The sequence below is a fragment of the Oncorhynchus clarkii genome, chromosome 17, assembly GCF_045791955.1.
Source record: "Oncorhynchus clarkii lewisi isolate Uvic-CL-2024 chromosome 17, UVic_Ocla_1.0, whole genome shotgun sequence".
NCBI lineage: Eukaryota > Metazoa > Chordata > Actinopteri > Salmoniformes > Salmonidae > Oncorhynchus > Oncorhynchus clarkii.
Genome location: NC_092163.1, coordinates 72,356,624 through 72,382,132, shown reverse-complemented (window position 1 = coordinate 72,382,132; position 25,509 = coordinate 72,356,624). Strand labels below are relative to the sequence as shown.

At 41.6% G+C, this 25,509-nt stretch overlaps 1 protein-coding gene across 1 annotated transcript in view; it reads left to right on the top strand.

Annotated features, from left to right (window-relative positions):
- LOC139369920 (immunoglobulin-like and fibronectin type III domain-containing protein 1) overlaps positions 1-23,807 on the top strand; it is a 34,051-nt gene extending 10,244 nt beyond the window's left edge. The window contains exons 11-21 of the mRNA XM_071109203.1: positions 3,101-3,219; positions 12,445-12,586; positions 13,790-14,083; positions 20,837-21,013; positions 21,194-21,322; positions 21,522-21,830; positions 21,976-22,058; positions 22,196-22,388; positions 22,563-22,859; positions 23,033-23,359; positions 23,674-23,807. Of these exons, the coding sequence (XP_070965304.1) occupies positions 3,101-3,219; positions 12,445-12,586; positions 13,790-14,083; positions 20,837-21,013; positions 21,194-21,322; positions 21,522-21,830; positions 21,976-22,058; positions 22,196-22,388; positions 22,563-22,859; positions 23,033-23,359; positions 23,674-23,678 (2,075 nt within the window). The 3' untranslated portion in view covers positions 23,679-23,807. The remainder of the gene's footprint in view (positions 1-3,100; positions 3,220-12,444; positions 12,587-13,789; positions 14,084-20,836; positions 21,014-21,193; positions 21,323-21,521; positions 21,831-21,975; positions 22,059-22,195; positions 22,389-22,562; positions 22,860-23,032; positions 23,360-23,673) is intronic.
- The last annotated feature ends 1,702 nt before the right edge of the window (positions 23,808-25,509 follow it).

Below are 25,509 nucleotides of genomic sequence, written 5' to 3'. Positions count from 1 at the left end.
TTTGGTCATCTTTCCTTCCAGTTCTCTGCTGCCCATGACTGGAACGAATTGCAAAAATCTCTGAAGCTGGAGAATCACGTCTCCCTCACTAGCTTTAAACACCAGCTGTCAGAGAAGTTTACAGATCACCGCACCTGTACATAGATTGGCTGTTTACAGATAGGCTATCTACCTACCTCATCCCCATACTGGTATTTATTTATTTATTTATTTTGCTCCTTTGCACCCCAGTGTCTCTACTTGCACATTCATCTTCTGCCGATCTACCATTCCAGTGTTTAATTGCTATATTGTAATTACTTCGCCACCATGGCCTATTTATTTCCTTAACTTACCTCATTTGCACTCACTGTATATAGACTTTTTGTTTTCTTTATGTCACGGTCTTCCTCCTCTTCATCTGAAGAGGAGAGGCGAGAAGGATCGATGAGGAGTGGTATGTTTTCATCATACATTTTAATAAAGAAAACACTGAACACTGAAACACACTATACAAAAACAATAAACAAAATAATGACCGGGTAGCTCAGGTGGCGCTGGGCAGACTGGAGACTCCGGCAGCGCTGGAGAGGAGGAAAGCTCTGGCAGCGCTGGATGGAGGAGCTCTGGCGCCTCTGGACTGAGGGGCGGAAGCTCTGGCAGCGCCGGACAGGCGGGAACACCTGTAGGGAGGAGACAGAGAGACAGCCTGGTGTGTGGGGCTGCCACAGGACCCACCAGGCCGGGGAGACATCCAGGAGACTTGGTGTTAGGAGGAGGCACCTGAAGGACCGGGCTGTGGGGGAGCACTGGAGGTCTGGTGCGCAGTCCTGGCACCACTCCCCTAGGCTGGATCACTGCTCTAGCCCGGACCCTCCAGAGTGCAGGCACAGGTTGAACCGGGCTGTGGGTAAGCACGGGAGATCTAGTGTCTACTACGCACCTCTCCCTTACGCTCCACTCCCAAATTTAGGACACACTGCACCCTCCCAGCGCCCCGGAGACACAGTGCGCAGAGCCGGCGCAGGATACCCTGGACCAAAACTGCGTACCAGCGACCAGACATGCTGAGCAGGCACCATACGCCCTGGCTCGCACCATACGCCCTGGCTCGCATGACACTTTTGGGGGGCTGCCCTATAGCGCACCGGGCTATGGGCACGTACTTGCGACACCGTGTGCTTAACCGCATAACACGGTGCCTGACCAGTAACGCGCTGCTTATAATAAGCACGAGGAATGAGCTCAGGTCTGCTACCTGGCTTAGCCCCACACCTTGTGTGCCTCCGTCAATTTTTTTGGGGGGGCTGCCTCCTCACATCGCTGCAGCTCAGCTTTCGCTGCCTCCAGCTCTGCTTTGGGGCGGCAATATTCCCCAGCCTGTGCCCAGGGTCCCTCTCCGTTCAATATCTCCTCCCATGTCCAGGAGTCCTGTGATGCTGGCCGCTGTTGTTGCTGCTGCTGCTGCTGTCGTCGCTGTCTTTTTCCACACCGCTTGGTCCTTGGTTGGTGGGTGATTCTGTCACGGTCTTCTTCCTCTTCATCTGAAGAGGAGAGGCGAGAAGGATCTGAGGACCAAAATGCGGCGTGGTATGTGTTCATCATGAATTTTAATAAAGAAAACACTGAACACTGAAACACCCTATACAAAACAATAAACGAAATAACGACCGTGAAGCTAATGAGAACTGTGCTGACACAAGCAATCAACATAGACAATCACCCACAAACAAACAGTGAAACCCAGGCTACCTAAGTATGATTCTCAATCAGAGACAACTAATGACACCTGCCTCTGATTGAGAACCATACTAGGCCGAAACATACAAATGCCCAAATCATAGAAAAACAAACATAGACTGCCCACCCCAACTCACGCCCTGACCATCCTAAATAAATACAAAACAAAGGAAATAAAGGTCAGAACGTGACACTTTTGTTCTACTGCATTATTGGCTGTATGTTTTGTTTATTCCATGTGTAACTCTGTGTTGTTGTATGTGTCGAATTGCTACGCTTTATCTTGGCCAGGTCCCAGTTGCAAAAGGGAACTTGTTCTCAACTAGCCTACCTGGTTAAATAAAGGTGAAATAAAAAAACAAACAAAAAAAACACAGGGGCCACTCAGGGGTGGGTGCTCAGCCCCCTCCTCTACTCCCTGTTCACTCATGACTGCATGGCCAGGTACGACTCCAACAGCATCATTACATTTGCCGATGACACAACAGTGGTAGGTCTGATCACCGACAACAACGAGACAGCCTAAAGGGAGGAGGTCAGAGACCTGGTCGTGTGGTGCCAGGACATCAACCTCTCCCTCAACGTGATCAAAACAATGGAGATGATTGTGGACAACAAGAAGAAGAGGACCGAGCACGCCCCTATTCTCATCGACGGGGCTGCAGTGGAGTAGGTTGAGAGCTTCAAGTTCCTTGGTGTCCACATCACCAACAAACTAACATTGTCCAAGCACACCATGACAGTCGTGAAGCGGGCACGACAAAACCTATTCCCAAATCAGGAGAAAAAATTAGACATGGGTCCTCAGATCTTTAAAAGGTTCCACAGCTGCACTATCGAGAGCACATACTGGTTTCATCACTGCCTGGTATGGCAAGTGCTCGGCCTCCGACCGCAAGCACTACAGAGGGTACTGCGAACGGCCCAGTAGTTTCCTGCCATCCAGGACCTCTACACCAGGCGGTGTCAGAGGAAGGCCCAAAGTTGTCAAAGACTCCAGCCACCCTAGTCATAGACTGTTCTCTCTGTTCCCAGACGGCAAGCGGTACCAGAGCGCCAAGTCTAGGTCCAGGAGGCTTCTAAACAGCTTCTACCCTGTCCACACCACTGCTCATCTCTGTTGTCATCTATGCATGGTCACTTTAATTAACTCTACCTACATGTACATACTACTTTAACTAACTGGTGCCCCCGCACATTGACTCTGTACCGGCACCCCCCCTGTATATATTGTTATTTCACTGCTGCTCTTTAATTATCTCTTACTCTTATCTGTATTTTTTTAAACTGCACTGTCGGTTAGGGACTCATAAGTAAGTATTTCACTGTAAGGTCTACCTGTTGTATTTGGCGCATGTGACATTGATTTGATTTTATCCAGGTGTTCAATTCCTTAATGGACTGGCTGATATTACTGGCAGCCTCGGGGAAAAAGCAGAACTGTCCTGCAAACTGAGCCATGAGAACTGTGAGGGAGTCTGGCTTAAAGACGGGCAACTAGTGAGTGCAGTATTCTTAAATCACACAAATAGTGTTCTTCAACCTTGTTCAAGGAGACACACATGTTGTGCAGGCTTTTGCTCCAGACCAATACTAACACATTTGATTAAACTAAACAGCTTGAAGATGTGTATATATTGTCAAAGTTAAATAACGGGAAATAATACCCATTTGCAAATAAGCTATGACAGTTGAATGAAAAACAAGAAGCTATTTTCAGTCCCCTACTGGATTGAATCCATTCTCTATTTCCGTCATCAGCTAACCGATGAGGATGGGCTGAAAATCATCCAAGATGGAGCCAGTCACAAGCTGGTAATTGAAAGCTGTAAAAAAGACGATGCAGGAGTCTATTCATTTGAGGTGGATGGTCATAAATCTGAGGCAAAGTTCACTGTTTCAGGTAAGGATGGACGGTTACTGTGGATTGCATCCAAGATCAGGAAATGCTTCTGTAAGGCTATTGTTCCCTTGATTAGAGCACTTTAAGATAGATGGAATGTGTCCCACATAAAACAATGATACATCATTATATACATGTATTTATTCACCTGTTATTACATGTGTTAATACTTTTTTTAGCAACCAATAAAAATGTATTCTAACGGTAGGCCTATGTAACATAAAAATGTAATCTAACGGTAGGCCTATGTAACATAAAAATGTAATCTAACGGTAGGCCTATGTAACATAAAAATGTAATCTAACGGTAGGCCTATGTAACATAAAAATGTAATCTAACGGTAGGCCTATGTAACATAAAAATGTAATCTAACGGTAGGCCTATGTAACATAAAAATGTAATCTAACGGTAGGCCTATGTAACATAAAAATGCGTGTTATTCTGTAATTTATAAATCACTGTAAATACAGTGCATGTTTGGAAAGTATTCAGACCTCTTGGATTTTTCCACATTTTGCTACATTACAGTCTTATTATAAATGGATTAAAATGTTGTTTTCTTCTCCTCATCAATATACACACACAATACCCCACAATGAAAAAGTTAAATCAGGTTTGTATCATTTTTTAGCAAATTTATAAAAAATAAAACACTGAAGTATCACGTTTACTTAACTATTCAGACCCATTACTCAATACTTTGTTGAAACACCTTTGGCAGCGATTACAGACTCGAGTCTTCTTGGGTATGACGCTCTGAGCTTGGCACACCTATATTTGGGGAGATTCACCCATTCTTCTCTACACATTCTCTCAAGCTGTGTCAGGTTGGGTGGGGACCGTAGCTGCACAGCTACTTTCAGGTCTCTCCAGAGATGTTCGATCACGTTCAATCTGGGCTCTGGCAGGGTTTCTCAAGGACATTCAGAGACTTGTCCTTGCGTTGTCTTGACTGTGTGCTTAGGGGTGTTGTCCGGTTTTAAGGTGACCTTCCCCCAGTCTGATGTCCTAAGCGCTCTGGAGCAGGTTTTCATCAAGAATCTCTCTGTTCGTTGCTCTGTTCATTTTTCCCACGATCCTGAAAAGTCTCCCAGTCCCTGAAAAAAATCCCCACCACATGGTGCTGCGACCACCATGCTTCACCGCAGGGATGCCAGGTTACCTCCAGACTTGACGCTTGACATTCAGGCCATTCAGGCCAGAGAATCAAGTTTCTAATGGTGTGAGTCCTTAATTAAGGTGCCTTTTGGCAAACTCCAAGTGGGCTGTAATGTACCTTTTACTGAGGAGTGGCTTCTGTCTTGCCGCTCTACCATAAAGGCATTGGTGGAGTGCTGCAGAGATGAATGTCCTTCTGGAAAGTTTTCCCATCTCCACAGAGGAACTCTGGAGGTCTGTCAGAGTGACCATCGGGTTCTTGGTCACCTCCATTGCCGAGGCCCTTCTCCCCCAATTGCTCAGTTTGGCTGGGCGGCCAGCTCTGGGAAGAGTCTTGGTGGTTCCAAACTTTTTCCTTTTAAGAATGATGGAGGCCACTGTATTCTTGGAGACCTTCAATGCTGCGTCATTTTTTGGTACCATTTCCTTGATCTGTGCCTCGACACAATCCTGTCTCGGAGTTCTAAGGACAATTCCTTCGACCTCAAGGCTTGGTTTTTGCTCTGACATGCACTGTCAACAATGGGACCTTATATAGACAGCCTTTTATAAATCACGTCCAGTCAATTTAATTTACCACAGATGGACTCCAAACAAGTTGTAGAGACATCTCAAGGATGATCAACGGAAATAGGATGCAACTGAGCTCAATTTGGAGTCTCATAGCAAAGGATCTAAATACTTATGTAAATGAGGTATTTCTGTTTTTATTTTATAAATTTGAAAACAATTCTAAAAACCTGTTTTTGCTTGATCATTGTCAGGTATTGTGTGTAGATTGCTGAGGGTTTTTGTATATATTTCATCCATTTTAGAATAAGATTGTAACGTAAAACAGAATGAGGAAAAGGTCAATGGGTCTGAATACTTTCCGAAGGAACTGTATATCCAAAAACAAAAACATGTCAATATCTCTGATGTTAGAACGTTTTGCATGTCATTTCCAAATCACCTTAAAATTGATTGTCTAGCTCAATAAAGTTGATTTGAGATGATTTGGACATGGAATACAAAACATTGGATATACTGTATTGACTTGCATTGGATTTTGGACAAAATTGTTTTAAAGTTTGGAGACAGTGGCCATGTAAACAAAACCAAAGCATGGTTGCTGTCTTACCTTGTCCATAGACAATTACATAGATATGTCATTTTGTAATTTGAGTGAACTATCCCTTTTACTTTGTGTATCTAGTTCCATTGAGTAAGAGCATATACAATATGTTTGCGATTTACAGCAGAGATTTGTGGTGCATTACAAACTTTGACATTATACTAAACTATCCTGCTGCTGCAGGAATATTTTCCTGCTGTAAATCAAAATGGTTCAAATAAGATCCTACATCTGTATGACAATTTACGGCTAAGATAAGGAAGGTTCTGGTGTATTACACACTTAGAGACTATATTATTACGATTTCTGCTGTCTTTATTTATTTATAGATCCAGGTGCTCAATTTGTTGGATGCGGACTCTCTGACATCGAAGTTAAATTTGATGAAACAGCAGAGCTGTCCTTGACACTAAGCAGTCCGACTGTTGAGGGGTTCTGGTATAAAGACGGGAAAGAGGTGAGTGCAGTGTTCTTCAATCCCCAAAATACAGTCAGTGTTTATTTCAACCTTGGTCCAGGAGCCCACAAGGTGTGCAGGCTTTTGCTGCAGCCCAATACTAACATATGTGATTCAACTAAACAATAGCTTGATGAAGATAAATCATGATGGGAAAAACGCAACTATTGAAGTCATTCAAGTGAAAAGTAACTATTTGGAAAGATTATATGACAGCTACATGACAAACTAGATATTTTCTCCTGTTGGATTTAATGTGTTCTCTATTTCTGTAATCAGGTACCTCGTGGTGACAGGGTGAAAATCATCAAAGAAGGAGCTTGTCACAAGCTGGTCATTGATAATTGTAAAAAAGACGATGCAGGAATCTACCACTTTGAGGTGGATGGTCGTAAATCCAAGGCAACGCTCACTGTGCAGGGTAAGAATGGACGGTTACAGCATGCGGGTTACATCCAGGATCCGGAAATGCATCTCTAAGGCTGATGTTCCCTTGATTAGAGCACTTTAAGATACTGTAGATGAAATTGAATGATACATCAGTGTTGAAGTATGTTGATTAACCTGATATACTGTACATCTCCGTTCATTCCAATATACTTTCTCCCCTGCCAACAATTGCTGTTATGAACATGGATAACAATTCATCACCTCACTTGGTATGTAACATTACATTGCTGCTGTTCTCTGTAATTTCTAAGACAGTAATTATATAACTTGCTGGTCTATATTCATTATGACAAATTACAATGTGGTATAACATTTGAAACCACCATTTTGTGAACCTCCTAAACAATCTATAGTCCCCAATCATTATCTTGTCAATAGTCATATGTAACCTTGTTTATTTTCGGTTAATTGCTATTGCATATGTCTTGAGCATACAGTTGTAGGATCTTAATTTGTTTGCTTTTGTAGCTGATAATAGTTGTATTCTGAGGTTTAAAAAAGGCTTATAACGTTTGTAATTTCCACTTAAAAATGTCAGACTTGATTTGCCCTAGCGAAAAATGTATTGAACACTACACAAAATGTCCATTAATTATAATCCACATACAGTTGAAGCCGGAAGTTTACATGCACATTCGCCAAATACATTTAAACTCATTTTTAACAATTCCTGACATTCAATCCTAGTAAAAAATCCCCGTCTTAGGTCATTAGGAAAACAACTTTATTTTAAGAATGTGAAATGTCAGAATAATAGTAGAAAGAATTATTTCTTTCAGCTTTTATTTCTTTCATCACATTCCCAGTGGGTCAGAAGTTTACATACTCTCAATTTGTATTTGTTAGTATTGTCTTTAAATTGGTTAACTTGGGTAGCCTTCCACAAGCTTCCTACAATAAATTGTGTGAATTTTGGCCCATTCCTCCTGACAGAGCTGGTGTAACTGAGTTAGGTTTGTAGACATCCTTGTTCGCACATGCTTTTTCAGTTCTGCCCAAACATTTTCTATAGGATTGAGGTCAGGGCTTTGTGATGGCCACTCCAATACCTTGACTTTGTTGTCCCCTCTTAGGGCTAGGGGGGCAGTATTCGGAAGTTCGGATAAATTACGTGTACAAAGTGGACAAATTGGAAGCATTGGATATAAATCATGTCTGTGAGTATAACAGAACTGATATGGCAGGCGAAAACCTGAGGAAAATCCATCTGGAAATCTTTTTTTTTTTTGAGGTCACAGGCCATTTCAATATTTGTCCATGGAATACACAAATAAATAGCTCCCAGATTGCAGTTCCTATGGCTTCCACTAGATGTCAACAGTCTTTATAAAGGGTTTCAGGCTTGTTTTTTTATTAGCAAGTATTTGTAGTCTTTTAAGGTGTCCCTCATTAGTACTCTATTCTTGTGGCGCTTGTGAATTTGGGATTCCTTTGTCTGCATGTTGAACGAGTGGAACGGGTGGATTACTGAATCAAACGCACCAACTAAACTGCCTTTTTGGGATATAAAGAAGGACTTTATCGAACAAAATGCCCATTTGTTGTGTAGCTGGGACCCTTGGGATTGCAAACAGAGGAAGATCTTCAAATGTAAGTTATTTATTTTATCGCTATTTCTGTTTTTTTGTGACACCTCTGCTGGTCTGGAAAATGTTTTTAATGCTTTAATGTTTTTAATGGATCCGTGCGCTAAGATGTTTAAGACATTTTGCCACAACTTTGGAAGTATACTTGGGGTCATTGTCCATTTGGAAGTCCGATTTTTGACCCAGCTTTAACTTCCTGACTCATGTCTTGAGATGTTGCTTCAATATATCCACATCATTTCCCCCTCCTCATGATGCTATCTATTTTGTGAAGTGCACCATTCCCTCCTTCAGCAAAGCACCCCCAAAACATGAAGCTGCCACCCCCGTGCTTCCCTGTTGGGATGGTGTACTTCGGCTTGCAAGCCTCCCCTTTTTTCCTCCAAACTTAACGATGGTCATTATGACAAAACAGTTATATATATTTTTTCAGACCAGAGGACATTTCTCCAAAAAGTACAATCTTTGTGCCCAAGTGCGGTTGCAAACCATAGTCTTACTTTTTATGGCGGTTTTGGGGCAGTGGATTCTTCCTTGCTGAGAGGCCTTTTAGCTTACGTCGATATAGGACTAGTTTTTACTGTGGATATAGATATACTTTCGTACCTGTTTCCTCCAGCATCTTCACAAGGTCCTTTGCTGTCCTTTACTTTTCACACCAAAGTACTTTCATCTCTAGGAGACAGAACGTGTCTCCTTCCAGAGCGGTATGACGGCTGCGTGGTCCCATGGTGTTTATACTTGTGTACCATTGTTTGTACAGATGAACTTGGTACCTTTAGGCATTTGGAAATTGCTCCCAAGGATGAACCAGACTTGCGGAGGTCTCCAATTTTTATCTGGGGTCTTGGCTGATATCTTTTGATTTTCCCATGATGTCAAAAAAAGAGGCACTGAGTTTGGAGGTAGGCCTTGAAATACATCCACAGGTACACCTCCAATTGACTCCAATGGTGTCAATTAGCCTAGCAGAAGCTTCTAAAGCCATGATATAATTTTCTGGAATTTTCCAAGCTGTTTAAAGGCACAGTCAACTTAGTGTATGTAAACCTCTGACCCACTGAAATTTGTGATACAGTGAATTATATGTTTTTTATTTTGTATCCGTTATTTTACCAAATAAGTTGACTGAGAACACGTTCTCATTTGCAGCAACGACCTGGGGAATAGTTTCAGGGGAGAGGAGGGGGGTGAATGAGCCAATTGTAAACTGGGGATTATTAGGTGACCATGATGGTTTGAGGGCCAGATTGGGAATTTAGCCAGGACACCAGGGTTAACACCCTACGATAAGTGTCATGGGATCTTTAATGACCTCAGAGAAGTCAGGACACCCGTTTAACATCCCATCCAAAAGACAGCACCCTACACAGGGCAGTGTCTCCAATTTTTTTTTAGACCAGAGGAAAGAGTGCCTCTTACTGGCCCTCCAACAACACTTCCAGCAGCATCTGGTCTCCCATCCAGGAACTGACCAGGACCAACCCTGCTTAGCTTCAGAAGCAAGCCAGCAGTGGTATGCAGGGTGGTATGCTGCTGGCAAATATGGGAAATTAACTGTCTGTAAACAATTGTTGGAAATATTACTTGTGTCATGCGCAAAGTACATGTCCTAACCGACTTGCCAAAACTATAGTCTTTTAACAAGAATCTTGCTGCAGGAATATTTTTCTGCCATAGCAAGATGGTTCAAATTAAGATCCTACATCTGTATGACAATTTACGGCTAAGATTATAAGGAAAGTGGTGACGCATTACCCACTTTGAGATTATACTAAACTATGATGGTTTCTGTTGTCTTTACTTATTTTTAGATCTAGGTGCTCAATTCAGCATTGGACTGTCTGATGTCGACGTTAAGCTTGACGCAACAGCAGAGCTACTCTGTGAAGTGAGCAGTCTAAACATTGAGGGGGTCTGGTATAAACATGGAAAACAGGTCAGTACATTAATCTTCAATCAAACAAATAGATTTCTTCATAATTGTTTTATTTAACTTTTTAGGCAAGTCAGTTAAGGCAAGTCAGTTAAGAAGAGTTTCTTGCATGTTTATATCTTTATTTTACTAGGCAAGTCAGTTAAGAACAAATTCTTAATTTCAATGACAGCCTAGGAACAGTGGGTTAACGGCCTTGTTCAGAGGCAGAATGACAGATTTCTATCTTGTCAGCTCAGGGATCCGATCTTGCAACCTTTTGGTTACTAGTCCAACGCTCTAACCACAAAGCTATGCTGCCACCCAAGTTTGTAAATTCGCTCTGACAATCTACTCCAATATTAACACTCTGGTTTGGGAGTCCAAGAGAGAAGAATAATTTATGATTTTAAAGCCAGCCTACACCCGGTTGTTATGACAGGTTTCAGTAAACATTGGCAAAAAAACTGTTCTCTCAGTTGTGTGCGGAAGTAGCTAGCAGGCTAGCTAACTTTAGCCAATTAGCTTTGATGCTTGACTGATATTTTGAGATCTATCGCTGCCCTTCAGCTGCAGCGACTTGTGTGCGCTCCGAGAGAAAATTTGTGAACAAACACCATTTTAGTGGGCATTACATGAAATCAAAACCCAACCTTCAAATATAACAAGGAAAGCAGAGACTTCACAGGTACTCCTAATCTCAGACTTTATAATTTTGAAAATACTGACTTTTCTTTTTAAGTGATAATTTTTAAAGCTATTAGTGAATTTCGGGACTATATTTTACGTATTTGACTAATACCGATGCCACATTGGCGATAGGCCGTTTTCAACCGGGATTTATTTTTTTCCGTGACATCCTCTTTATACGTCCTCTTTAAGCGTACTGTATATAGACAATAGTTATTGTCAGATGGTGGGGCGATCAACATTCAATGAGTTTAAGTGAAATCATGACAGGATCAACACAACTACACAGAACAAGAATATAAAACGCAAGCTGTAAAGTGTTGGTCCCATGTTTCATGAGCTAAAATAAAAGATCCCAGAAATGTTCCATACACACAAAAACGTATTCCTCTCAAATGTTGTGCACAAATTGGTTTAGACCCCTGTTAGTGAGCATTTCACTTTTGCCAAGATAATCAATACACCTGACAGGTCTAAAATATCAAGAAGCTGATTAAACATCATGATCATTATGCACCTTGTGCTGGGGACAATAAAAGACCACTCTAAAATGTGTTGTTTTGTCACACAACACAATGCCACAGATGTCTCAAGTTTTGATGGAGCGTGCAATTGGCATCCTGACTGCAGGAATGTCCACCAGAACCGTTGCCAGAGAATTGAATGTTAATTTGTCTATCATAAGCCGCCTCCAAGGTCATTTTAGATAATCTGGCAGTACGTCCAACCTGCCTCACAATCACAGACCACGTGTAACCACGCCAGCCCAGGACCTCAACCTCCGGCTTCTTCACCTGCGGGATCATCTGAGACCAGTCACCCGGACAGCAGGTTTGCACGATTTAAGAACTGTCAGAAAATATTTCAGGGAAGCTCATCTGCATGCTTGTCATCCTAAGCAGGGTCTTGACTGCAGTTCGGCGTCGTACCTGACTTCAGTGCGTAAATGCTTACCTTCGATGGCAACTGTCATGCTGGAGAAGTGTGCACTTCAAGGATGAATCCCAGTTCAACAGTATCGGGCAGATGGCAGACAGCGTGTATGGCGTTGTGTGGGTAGCGCTTTGCTGATGTCAACATTGTGAACAGAGTGCCCCATAGTGTCAGTGGGGTTATTGTATGGGCAGGCATAAGCTACGGAAAACGAATACAATTGCATTTTATCAGTGGCAATTTAAATGCACAGATATACCATGACAAGATCTTGAGACCCATTGTCGTGCCATTCATCTGCCACCATCATCTCATGTTTCAGCATGATAATGCACAAACCCATGTCGCAAGGATCTGTACACAATTCCTGGAAGTTGAAAATGCATGTTGCGTTTATTGTTGTTCAGTGTATTTCAGTCATGGAAATGAAAGTAACCATTAGGAAAGATTGTATGACAGATGAACGACAAACAATAATCTCTTTCAGTCTGTTATTTCAATCCCTACTTCTGTGACCAGGTAACTCCTGATGACAGGGTGAAAATCATCACAGATGGAGCCTGTCACAAGCTTGTCATTGATTGCTGTCGAAAAGATGATGGAGCAGTCTATCGCTTTGAGGTCGATGGTCGTATATCAGAGGCCACACTCACTGTTCAGCGTAAGTGGCAGACTGTTACAGTATATCAACATGTCATTACACCAAACTGTTTCCATTAGGAGGGAAATGACACAGCCTTGTCATCTGACAGTCAGTGACACAAGATGTCATGACCTCTGATGTTATGTCTGTTTTATGACGGTGTTCTGTTTTTGTCTGATAAAATTGTAAAACTATCATAGACAAATGTTTATTCACCTGTTATACATCTGTGTTCATTCTACTTTCATTCTACCCCCCCCCCCCCCCCAACACACACACACACACAAACACACACACACACACACACACACACACACACACACACACACACCCTGTGACGATTGCTGTTATGGACATGGATAACAATTCATCACCTAACTTGGTATGTAACATTTTAAGTAAAATGTTGTTGTTCTGTCATTCATAAGACACAGTAAATATATATTCTATAACTTGTTCATCCATAGTCATTAAGATAATGTTGTACAACGACAATAGTGACTTTATATACACACAGCATGACCATTTTGGGTGTCTTTACTTATTTATAGAACCAGCTGTTCAATTCATTTTGGGAGTGGCTGATGTCCAAGTTCAAATCTGCACACCAGCAGAGCTGTCCTGCAAACTGAGCAGTCCAAACTGTAAGGGGATCTGGTATAAAGACGGATTTCAGGTGAGTGCAGAATTCTTCAATAACACAAAGTATTCAGCAACCTCTTGCTTCAGCCCGATAATATTTGATTCAGAACAATAGCTTGATGATTAGTTAATTAATTGGATAAGGTGTATTGATGTTGGACTAGGAAATCCTCCACCTCATAATGGTATAAATAAAACCTTTATTCACCCTGTCAAAACCGTCAACAAAGTGAAAAAGTACCCATTAGCAAAAATTCTGTTATTGCTGATTGAGAAACAAGAGTCTGTTTTCTCCTATTATATTTAAATATATTATCTTTCTGTAATCAGGTACCTCCTGATGACAGGGTGAAAATCATCAAAGAAGGAGCCTGTCACAAGTTGGTCATTGATAACTGTAAAAACGACGATTCAGGAGTCTATCGCTTTGAGGTTGATGGTCGTATATCTGAGGGATCACTCACTGTGCAGAGTAAGAATGGACTGTTACAGTATGTGGGTTACATCCAGGGTTATGAAAAGCTTCAGTAAGGCTGTTGTTCCCTTGATTAGAGAACTTTCTTTTCTTTCATATTTAAGACCCGCCAACATTCAACATGGATTCTCTGAGAGAATTCTCTAAGCCGGTCATTGTGAGAGCATGTGAAACGGCTGAGTGGAAATTGGCCTTTTCGGGTGGTGACCCAATGAAGATCAAGTGGATCAAGGAGGATGAGGAACTCCTGGAAGGCCTCAATGTCAAGATAGAACAGACTGACATAAAAGCCGGCTTGTGTATTACCGATTGTCAAAGGAGGAACTGTGGAGAGGTCAAAATCAATATCAAAAATGACTATGGTACATTGGAAGCCACATCCAGACTGATTGTTCTTGGTGAGTTAGGAAGCAGGATATGAAATTAGATTCCTGGCAAATCTGATGCAGAAAAATTTAACAAAATGCCTCAATGATCACATACTTTTCACTTGAAGACTTTTGTGGAATATTTTATTTTTTATTTTTTATTTTACCTTTATTTAACCAGGCAAGTCAGTTAAGAACAAATTCTTATTTTCAATGACGGCCTGGGAACAGTGGGTTAACTGCCTGTTCAGGGGCAGAACGACAGATTTGTACCTTGTCAGCTCGGGGGTTTGAACTCGCAACCTTCCGGTTACTAGTCCAACGCTCTAACCACTAGGCTACCCTGCCGAATATCACTAACATCTCATTCTGTTGTTAGGCCACATTTTCATTTTCATAGTTTTCTCCCAACAGACAAACCCACACCTCCACAAAGACCTGTGGAAATTGTGGAAACTTCTCTAACCGCCATTGAATTCAAATGGAAACCCCCAAAGGATGACGGTGGCTGTCCAGTCAAACACTACATTTTGGAGCGCCAGCAGGTGGGGGGAAGCAAGACATGGACAAATGTAGGGGAGCTCCCAAATGACCCCCTTAAATACAGGGATACTAACGTAAAGCCTGGGAAAAGATACTGTTACCACATCAGAGCCAAGAATGAGGAGGGAGTCAGTGATGCGTTGGAGACAGAGGACATCCAGGCTGGCATATTGTGTAAGTATTGTTAAAAATCCATATAGTTTAGAACAGATCTCTCAATCATTCAGTTATCAAGACAAGACAGGGATGCCTGGTGTCTATTTTCTTTAGCCACATAAACCCTAGAATCATAAGTACAACTCATGGCTCAATCCGGGGCATAGAGATTGGTGGAGATCAACAAGCGATCTCATTGTATGCAGAATACATTTGACTTTATTTAACTGAACCAGAACATTCTCTGTCATTTATTTTACTATTGATGGATACATAATGCTGTATCAGGATTCAAAGTGAATTGTGAATCATCATTTCTCAAGCTTAGAAAGTAAATTTAAGTGGAAATGGACAAAGATACATGAAATACCTTGGTGTACTGATTCCATGCAATCTGGAGGAGGCCTATGAAATCAATTACTCTCCCTTGAATTCAAACCTATCTATTAATGTTCAGAGATTGAGATCTGTCCCCATCTCTATGTTAAGTAGGGTCAACATAATCTAAATGAATATATTACCAAGGTTGATGTATTTATTCCAGACCCTGCCCATTTCAATTCCAACCAACTTTTTAAATAAAATAAACTGCCGGCTCTCCAACTTTATTTGGAATGGAAAGATCTCAAGAGTCAAATTGACTGTTTTACAATTACCCTATAAAGCTGGTGGTCTTGGACTACCTCATATGAATATGTATTACTGGACTGCACAACTGCCTTCCCTTAAACAATGGACAGATGGCTATACTTGTGCAGGGAGGAGTATCAAAGCCATAAATATAATACCTTATGATTTACAATATATTCACTACTTCGGTTCCAAGGCGTTGAAGAAGAAACAGACAATCCAAAATTATATTGAATCGCTTCAACAGAATCTGGATGAACCTAAGGAATCTAGCATAGAAAAAAATACTGAAAGAATCTGCTTAGCCAAAGAAGTTGATTGCCAAGTTATATCAAGGGTTGATTGAAACTCTACCTAATGGTTCAGAACCTAAAAGGAAAAAATGTGAAACAGATCTTTAGGAAGAAAATTAGGAGAACCATTGGTCACAGATATGTGAAAATGCTCATACCTGCTCCTACAACCTAAGACATGAACTACTGCAATTTAAGATAATCATAGGACTTACTACACTCCTGCCAGAATGCATGTATTGCACCCAGAAATGTCATATCTATGTTGGAGACGCAAAAAGCACAAAGGAACCCTATTACATATGCTGTGGGCCTGTGATAACTAACACCCTTTTGGGATACTGCATGTGCTATCATTTCATTTTGTCTAGGAATTTATATCCATCCATCCGCGTTATGTCTGTTGGGAAATGTAAATATAGGTGATCAATATTAGAGAAAGTTGTGCAATCAAGGTCTAATTGCTGCAAAACATGTATAGATTGGAAAGCCTCATATTCACCCTCAATAACTATTTGGAGGACTGAACTATCTAGTTACAGATTTGGTTACACACGGGAAACTGTTGAGCATGAAAAAAAACAGCAGTGGTGCAGTTCTTAACACACTCTAATCGGTGTGCCTGGCAAATAAATAAATGTAAATTGTATTTATCACGTGCCGAACACAACTGGTGTAGACTTTAGTGGAATATTTGCTTACGAACCTTTCCCAATGATGCAGAGTTTAAAAAATAATAATACAAAGTAGTAATTAACACGAGGAATAAAACAAAATACATTAAAATGAAGCTATATACAGGGAGTACCAGTACCATATCAATGTGCAGAGGTACGAGGTATTTGAGGTAGATACAGTGCCTTGCGAAAGTATTCGGCCCCCTTGAACTTTGCGACCTTTTGCCACATTTCAGGCTTCAAACATAAAGATATAAAACTGTAATTTTTTGTGAAGAATCAACAACAAGTGGGACACAATCATGAAGTGGAACGACATTTATTGGATATTTCAAACTTTTTTAACAAATCAAAAACTGAAAAATTGGGCGTGCAAAATTATTCAGCCCCTTTACTTTCAGTGCAGCAAACTCTCTCCCGAAGTTCAGTGAGGATCTCTGAATGATCCAATGTTGACCTAAATGACTAATGAGGATAAATACAATCCACCTGTGTGTAATCAAGTCTCCGTATAAATGCACCTGCACTGTGATAGTCTCAGAGGTCCGTCAAAAGCGCAGAGAGCATCATGAAGAACAAGGAACACACCAGGCAGGTCCGAGATACTGTTGTGAAGAAGTTTAAAGCCGGATTTGGATACAAAAAGATTTCCCAAGCTTTAAACATCCCAAGGAGCACTGTGCAAGCGATAATATTGAAATGGAAGGAGTATCAGACCACTGCAAATCTACCAAGACCTGGCCGTCCCTCTAAACTTTCAGCTCATACAAGGAGAAGACTGATCAGAGATGCAGCCAAGAGGCCCATGATCACTCTGGATGAACTGCAGAGATCTACAGCTGAGGTGGGAGACTCTGTCCATAGGACAACAATCAGTCGTATATTGCACAAATCTGGCCTTTATGGAAGAGTGGCAAGAAGAAAGCCATTTCTTAAAGATATCCATAAAAAGTGGTGTTTAAAGTTTGCCACAAGCCACCTGGGAGACACACCAAACATGTGGAAGAAGGTGCTCTGGTCAGATGAAACCAAAATTGAACTTTTTGGCAACAATGCAAAACGTTATGTTTGGCGTAAAAGCAACACAGCTGAACACACCATCCCCACTGTCAAACATGGTGGTGGCAGCATCACGGTTTGGGCCTGCTTTTCTTCAGCAGGGACAGGGAAGATGGTTAAAATTGATGGGAAGATGGATGGAGCCAAATACAGGACCATTCTGGAAGAAAACCTGATGGAGTCTACAAAAGACCTGAGACTGGGACGGAGATTTGTCTTCCAACAAGACAATGATCCAAAACATAAAGCAAAATCTACAATGGAATGGTTCAAAAATAAACACATCCAGGTGTTAGAATGGCCAAGTCAAAGTCCAGACCTGAATCCAATCGAGAATCTGTGGAAAGAACTGAAAACTGCTGTTCACAAATGCTCTCCATCCAACCTCACTGAGCTCGAGCTGTTTTGCAAGGAGGAATGGGAAAAAATGTCAGTCTCTCGATGTGCAAAACTGATAGAGACATACCCCAAGCGACTTACAGCTGTAATCGCAGCAAAAGGTGGCGCTACAAAGTATTAACTTAAGGGGGCTGAATAATTTTGCACGCCCAATTTTTCAGTTTTTGATTTGTTAAAAAAGTTTGAAATATCCAATAAATGTCGTTCCACTTCATGATTGTGTCCCACTTGTTGTTGATTCTTCACAAAAAAATTACAGTTTTATATCTTTATGTTTGAAGCCTGAAATGTGGCAAAAGGTCGCAAAGTTCAAGGGGGCCAAATACTTTCGCAAGGCACTGTATGTACATGAAGGAAGGGTAAAGTGACTAGGCATCCAGGTGTGTGTGGACCATGTTAAGTCCTTAGTGATGTGGACACCAAGGTATTTAAAGCTCTCGACCCCGCTCCACAACAGCCCCGTTGATGTAGATGGGGATGTGCTTTACCCTCTTTCTCCTATAGTCCATAATTAGCTCCTTGGTCTTACTGATGGTGAGGGAGAGGTTGTACCACACTGCTACATCTCTGACCTCCTCCCTGTAGGCTGACTCATCGCTGTTGGTGATCATGCCTAACACTGTCGTGTCGTCAGCAAACTTGATGATGGTGTTAGAGTCGTACGCGGCCTTGCAATCGTGGGTGAACTGGGAGTACAGGACTAAGCACACACCCCTGAGGGGCTTCCATGTTGAGGATCAGCATGGCGGAGGTGATGTTGCCTACCCTCACTACCTGGGGCCGATCCGTTAGGAAGTCCACAATCCAGTTGTAGAGGGAGGGGTTCAGTCCCAGGGTCCCTAGCTTGGTGATGAGCTTGGAGTGGACAATGGTGTTGAGTGCTGTAGTCAATGAAGAGCATTTTTACATAGTTATTTTCCGTCTTCTCCAGGTGAAAGAGGGCAGTGTGAAGTGCAATTGAGATTGCATCATCTGTGGATCTGTCGGGGCGGAATGCGGATTGGAGTCGGTCTAGGGTGTCTGGGATGATGGTGGTGATGTGTGTCATGACCAGCCCTTCAAAGCATTTCATATTTACAGTTGTGAGTGCTACAGGGTGATAGTCATTTAGACATGTTACCTTGGAGCTCTTGGGAACAGGGACAATGTTGGTTATCTTGAAATATTTTGGGATTACAGATTGTGGGCAAGGAGAGATTGAAAATGTCTGTGAAGACACCTGCCAGCTGGTCTGCGCATGCTTTGAAAACGCGCCCTGGTATTCCGTCTGGCGGCCTTGTGATTGTTAACCTTAAAAACGTTTTGCTCACATCAACCATGGAGAGCGAGATCACACAGTTATTCAGAAAGGGCTTTCCCACAAGGCACAATGTTCTATTCCTTGAAGCGAGCATAAAAGGTATTTAGCTCATTTGTGAGTTCTGCATCGCTGGGCAGCTCGCTGGGTTTCCCTTTGTAATCCGTTATCGTCTGCAAGCCCTGCCACATACGACAAGCATTGTAGCCGGTGGAATAGGATTCCACCTTACTCCTATATTGTCCTTTTGCATGTTTGATGTCTCATCGGAGGTCGTAAAGGGATTTATTGTATTAGTATTAGTCCTTGTCCCGTTCATTGTAAGCGGTAGGTCTAGCCTTTAGCCCAGCATGAATGTTACCTGTAATCTGTGGTTTTTGATTGGGGTATGTTCTTATAGTCACTGTGGGGACTGTTGTGTTAAACGCCTTAATGTTATCGGATGAATCCCAGAATATATCACAGTCTGTACTTGCAAAACAGTCTTGTAACCTTGCGTCTGCTTCGTCCGACCACTTCCGTATTGAGCGCATCACTGGTACTTCCTGCTTCAGCTCTATGTTTTTTTTAAAGGAGACTTGTTGGTAGAAGAGAGGTATGGCGGTTTTAAATCTCCCCGCGTTAAAGTCTCTACCAACCAGATATTGTGCCTCTGGGTGAGCATTCTCTTGTTTGTCTATTGTCCCATACAGTTTGTTGAGTGTCAGAGTTGTGTTGACTTGTGAAGGAATTTAGACAGCCGTGATAATTACGGATGAGAACTCTCTTGGTAGATAAAAGGGTCTGCAGCTTACCATGAGGTATTCTATATCAGTTGAGCAAAAGCTTGACATTTTCTTCACACTTGAAGAAGCATACCAGTTGTTATTTATGAAAAAAGTACTACGTGCATAGCGTCATCATCCTCCACATTTCAGTAAGACATATAATGTTGCAGGTTTTCAAGTCTCTATGTTAGGAAAATCTCGAACAAATCTTATTCTCGAGTGAATGGACATTTGCCAATAAAATGGAGGGGAGCAACATTTGGTTTACTCTTTGCCTCAATTACACCAGGGCTCCACCTCGTCTCCTGCATTAAAGTCGTATTTGAAGTCAAAATCAAGGGTAGTAACTGTCGATCTCATGTCCAGAAGTGCTTGGCGTTCACATGATAATAGTATGAACTTTCTGTAAAAAATTTTTTTAAGATAAACATGATACAAGTCACTAAATAGCAAAGTTGGATTGGAAAGCGTGAGATATTGCCCTTCTCCGTCGGTGCCATCTTAATACATACACAATCCATGTCTCAATTGTGTCTTAAAAAGGCTTAAAAATCTTTCTTTAACCTGTCTCCACCCCTTCATCTACACTGACTGAAGTTGATTTAACAGGTGACATTAATAAGGTATAATTGTTTTCACTTGGATTCACCTGGTCAGTCTTTATCATGGAAAGAGCAGGTGTTCCTAATGTTTATACATTCAATGTGCGTTTTGTTTTTGTTTTTTTGTGAAGTCCTATTATTTTTATCTAAACTAAGCAAATCAGTATTTTTACATGAAGAAAGTGTTGTGCCTGACATTACATCTAGATAGATCGTTCTCTTATTCTACACAGCACATATTTTTTGCTATACCGACTTTACATACAGCTTCTGTCATTCCTAGGAAGTATTCTCCACTGTGATTTGATTTGGCACTATATGCCTGGTAATGGAAAGCAGAATAACAAGTTTTTCTCTCAGGTTACCCAGGACCCCCTTCGGCACCCAAAGTGGTCAGTGCCTTCAAGGACTGCATCAACCTGGTTTGGTCTACCCCTACCAACACTGGAGGAACTGAAATTTGGGGTTACAACCTTGAGAGACGCAAGAAGGGAAGCAACTTTTGGAGCCCTGCAAACCTAGACGGGCCTATCAAAGGTGTGGCCTCCCCATAGGCAATGGCTCAAGGAAATATATCTACAAATGTGTTCATTTACCTGGAAGTGTACAACAACAACCTTTCATAAAAATATGTAACTTGCAACTGAGATTCATCACACTTTACTTTTATGTGGAAGACTTTGTAATGATAATCTGAACTTTTTGAATTTCTCTCAGACACAACGTTTGCATTGAAAGATGTTATTGAGGGAGCTGCTTATGAATTTCGAGTGTCAGCTATTAACATCTCTGGTGTCGGCGAGCCCAGTCCTCCCTCTGTTATAGTCTTTGCCAGAGATCCCAAGAGTAAGTCATGGTCATCAAAACCATTTATGTTTTTGAAATATTAGAACTTTCAATTCCACCAATAGCCTGGCAGAACCAGCCTGATCGTTGTCTTCACCCTGAAATAGAATAGTGAACGCAGTGATCAGGCTGGTTCCAACGTAATATTGCAAATGTCAACTAAAATAATAACTACTGTATCACATTGCTGTAATTCCAGAACCCCCTGGTAAAGTCATAGACCTAAAGCTAACAGATTCCAGTTACACCACATTTTCTCTGGCTTGGACTAAACCAAAGGAGGTGGAAGGGGTGGAGGATGAGGCCAAAGGCTACTTTGTGGAGATCAGACCAAATGAGAGCCCAGAGTGGACTCGCTGTAACATCAACCCCATCATCTCCACCTCCTTCAATGTGATTGGCCTGAAGGCAATGGGAATGTACTGGGTGAGAGTGATCGCCACAAACGATGGAGGCGAGGGCGAGCCCCAAGGCTTTGATAATTACATCATCGCCATGCCACCTCCTGGTAAGGAATAGCATCTAATTGAAATCAATATTGTGATGTTCTATAATGAATATTGTATATAAGTCGACTGTATCCCTGAAATGTAATTTGATGATCAATAAAAAGTGTAATCTGACCGATACTTGCATTTTCTTTACCCTGCAAGTGAGGCCAAAATTTACAGGAAAAATGAAGAGCTTCATGGTTGTGAGAAAGGGGAATACTGTACGGTTCAACATAAACTTTGAGGTAAAGGGAAGCAAACGCAGCTTTCAGCCGACAAAATAGACTGTAAAAAGATAAAAGCTTTCATTGTAATGACTACTGCAGTATCCTGCTTGTGTCACCAAGTTCTCTGTGTTTACATGGTTTCACATGGTCCACAGGCCTCTCCTTTGCCAGATATCTATTGGCTGAAGGACTGCGTGCCTGTGTCCAAACGTGTCACCATCACCAACTCTGACAGAGGTTCACAGCTTCTGATCCCCACGTCAGAGCGCTCTGATACGGGCATCTTTACCATCATTGTCAAGAACATGGTCGGTCAGGAGACCTTCAGCGTCGAGATCAGAGTCACAGGTGAATGTTAATCAGTTTGCCTATATGTTTTTTATAATTTCAACTATAATATTATGGCATCGGTAGATGAGAAACAGAATCGTAAGGAAAGTTTTTAATGCCTGTATTAATGCAGTTACTGGATGTAAGTTTAGCTTTCAAACAGATGACCATGTCTTTCTGACCTGGTTCCAGATGATCCCAAGCCTCCTGGCCCGGTGGAGTTGGAACAGAATGTTCCTGGAACAGTGACTGTGACCTGGACTCCCTCCCCAGATGAGAAGAAGGATGACAGGCTGCACTACATTGTGTACAAACGTGACTCTGTCAAGCGCACCTGGAGGATGGTCGCTGACAGCCTCTTCAACCATAAGTTCACAGTTATCAACATTCTACCCGGCAGAGAGTATAACTTCAGAGTGTTTGCTAAGAATGACATGGGCCTCTCAGAACCTGCTGTGTCCCCTACATGGAGAACCACAAGGATAAAAGGTTTGTGGCGACAGCAACTAGCCTCCTTGCATTTGTTGAATGAAAGATCATTGAACCGTCGTTTTTTTTGCATAGGCCACATCACAGAGAGTACTGTAAGTTTGAAATGTTGCCTGTATACAAAACAGTATTAGTTGCGAGGTAATCTTTCTCTCTTTTCTCCTGTAACTCAGATAAGTTCATACTGGACATGCCAGACGTAAAGGGCTTGGACCTTCAGTGTCCACCATCGTTTTTACTCCGATTGAAAATCCGCACCGCTCCACCAGGCTACGAGTGCTACATGAGCTGTGCTGTAAGAGGGGATCCAAAACCCCATGTCACATGGTACCACAACAACGTCAGCCTCAACACCAACACCAACTACCTTATCACCAACGTGTGTGGGGTCTGCACAATGCTCATATTGAAGATCGGACCCAAGGACAGTGGTGACTACAGTGTCATTGCAGACAGTCCCTTGGGCAGGGCAGAGTGCTCCACCAAGCTCACAGTCAGAGGTACTATCTCACAGTCCCATCATAATAAAATGCTTTTTTTCGCGACAGGAATAATCTGTAATTATTTTTAAACACCAGGTCTGAGGTGGAGGGTCTTCGTGACTATACTGTGCATTAATTGGCTCATAGACAACACTTATTCATTTTCTGTTTAGTGAATATCATCCTTTGGCTAAAGGATATAATGAAGTAGCATATCTTGACCTTTGAGGGGGTCTTTGATCTATGTACGTCAGTTCTACATCATGGAAGTCCTAGTGTGTGATACTATGTGTAGTAGAATATTAATTATGTACCATTGGTTTGTTTTCCAGAGTGAAGAGTTCACCCAGATGATTGATTGGCAGCAGCTGGCAAAACAAACTTATGTATTGACCTATCATAGTCTTCAAATAGGTGTTGTGTGTGTGTGTGGTGGCTCAGATGCCCTTTTTCTTTAGTCAAAATGGTACACTCTTAGAATTCTATGTGCTCACATGCAATGTGTCCTTCTATTTATTCTAGTTGTTAAAACATTGCAAAGCATGAAATGAACATGACAAGACAAACACATATCACTAACTTTTGCGAAAGCGTCTTTATATATATATATATATATATATATATATATAAGTAAAGTGAAGAGACAAATCTACATAGGCTACATATCTTGCATATAGAAATGAGTTTAGCCTATTCATTGAATTAATATGGGGAATCCATATAATATTGGTAATTAAGAGTGATATTATGTGTAATTGTCTTTCAATTCGTTATACAGATGTATCAATCTGTTCATATTTGAATCAAATTATATTTAAGTAAGTTACATTTGTCATTTAGCAGATCCTCTTACCCAGAGTGACTTACAGGTTAAATAAAGGTCAAGTGCATTGCTCAAGGGCACCTCAACAGATTTTTCACCTAGTCAGCTCGGGGATTCAAACCAGCGACCTCTCACTTACTGGCCCACCGGTCCTAACCGCTAGGCTATCTGCCACCTTTCAGGCCCTTTTTCACAACACACTTGATGTCATGCACAGATAGTGAGCGACTCTTGGCAGCAGTAAGAAAGCCATCACCATCTGCACCCATTCAACATAACCTAGAGTTACGTTTTTATTACTTCTTAACAAAATACAACTTTGGGTTCTCATACACTTACAATTATGTTTTGATTATTACTTGAACAGTCACTAAGATTATATTTGGTTGTGATCTTTGCAAAATAACTATTTTGGATTCAGCAGTTGTTAGCTATAATACTAACGGTCATTGAGAAAGGCTGTAGCAAAAGCTAGCCAAAGAGATATTTTACTGGTCAAAGTTTAAGTGTTTTTTTTAAGTATAATGCAGTTGATTTGCGATGATGACACAAACATTATATTAAGCAGGACATGCCTACTGTATGAGCCTTAAAATCCAATTATAATCCAAAAGAAGTGTGAAATGGACTCATGAGAAACATGTAAATGGAGGCCTTTTTTGCCGGCGTTCTGACAACTCCCCCGTGTTCTGCCACCAACTTGCGAGCATCGTATGGCAATGTTTGCAAACACAGAAAGAGATCTATAAGTTTAAGTTTTATTGTCACGTGCACATACACCACCATTCATCCACCAGTGTTGGTTAACTACCAGACAGATTTGGTGCCTATGCGCCAGAATCTTGCAATCTTGCAAGGGTGTGTATTTACAAAATTATTCCGAAAGAAAACAGTGCTGCCACAAAAGTATACATTATGGGGACAGCTAAACAGTGTTACCTCATCAACAGCTCAATTAAAACGGTGCCCCCTTGGGGAAGCCCCTCCCATCAGCACAAACTCATTAATTAATTAAGCAATCATAAACAAGAGTACACTTTCCACTCAGCTAAGCATATCATGAATTATCTTCATTGAACCGTTGCAATCGGTTTACAATAATACAATATAGCACAATATATAATACATATACACAACCCCATCACTACTGACATGGTGTCTTCCAATACGCCCATTCACATGAACACGCAATTCAGAACAGGTACTACAAATCCAGCCGATTGCTGTAGCTCGGGTCCTTATTCCAGCATACCCGGAAGCTACTGTCATGGATCCCAGGTACTGCTGCTCATTCTGTTCACCAGTTCCGGAGGTCAACATCACCATCCTTCTAGGCTTCACTGAA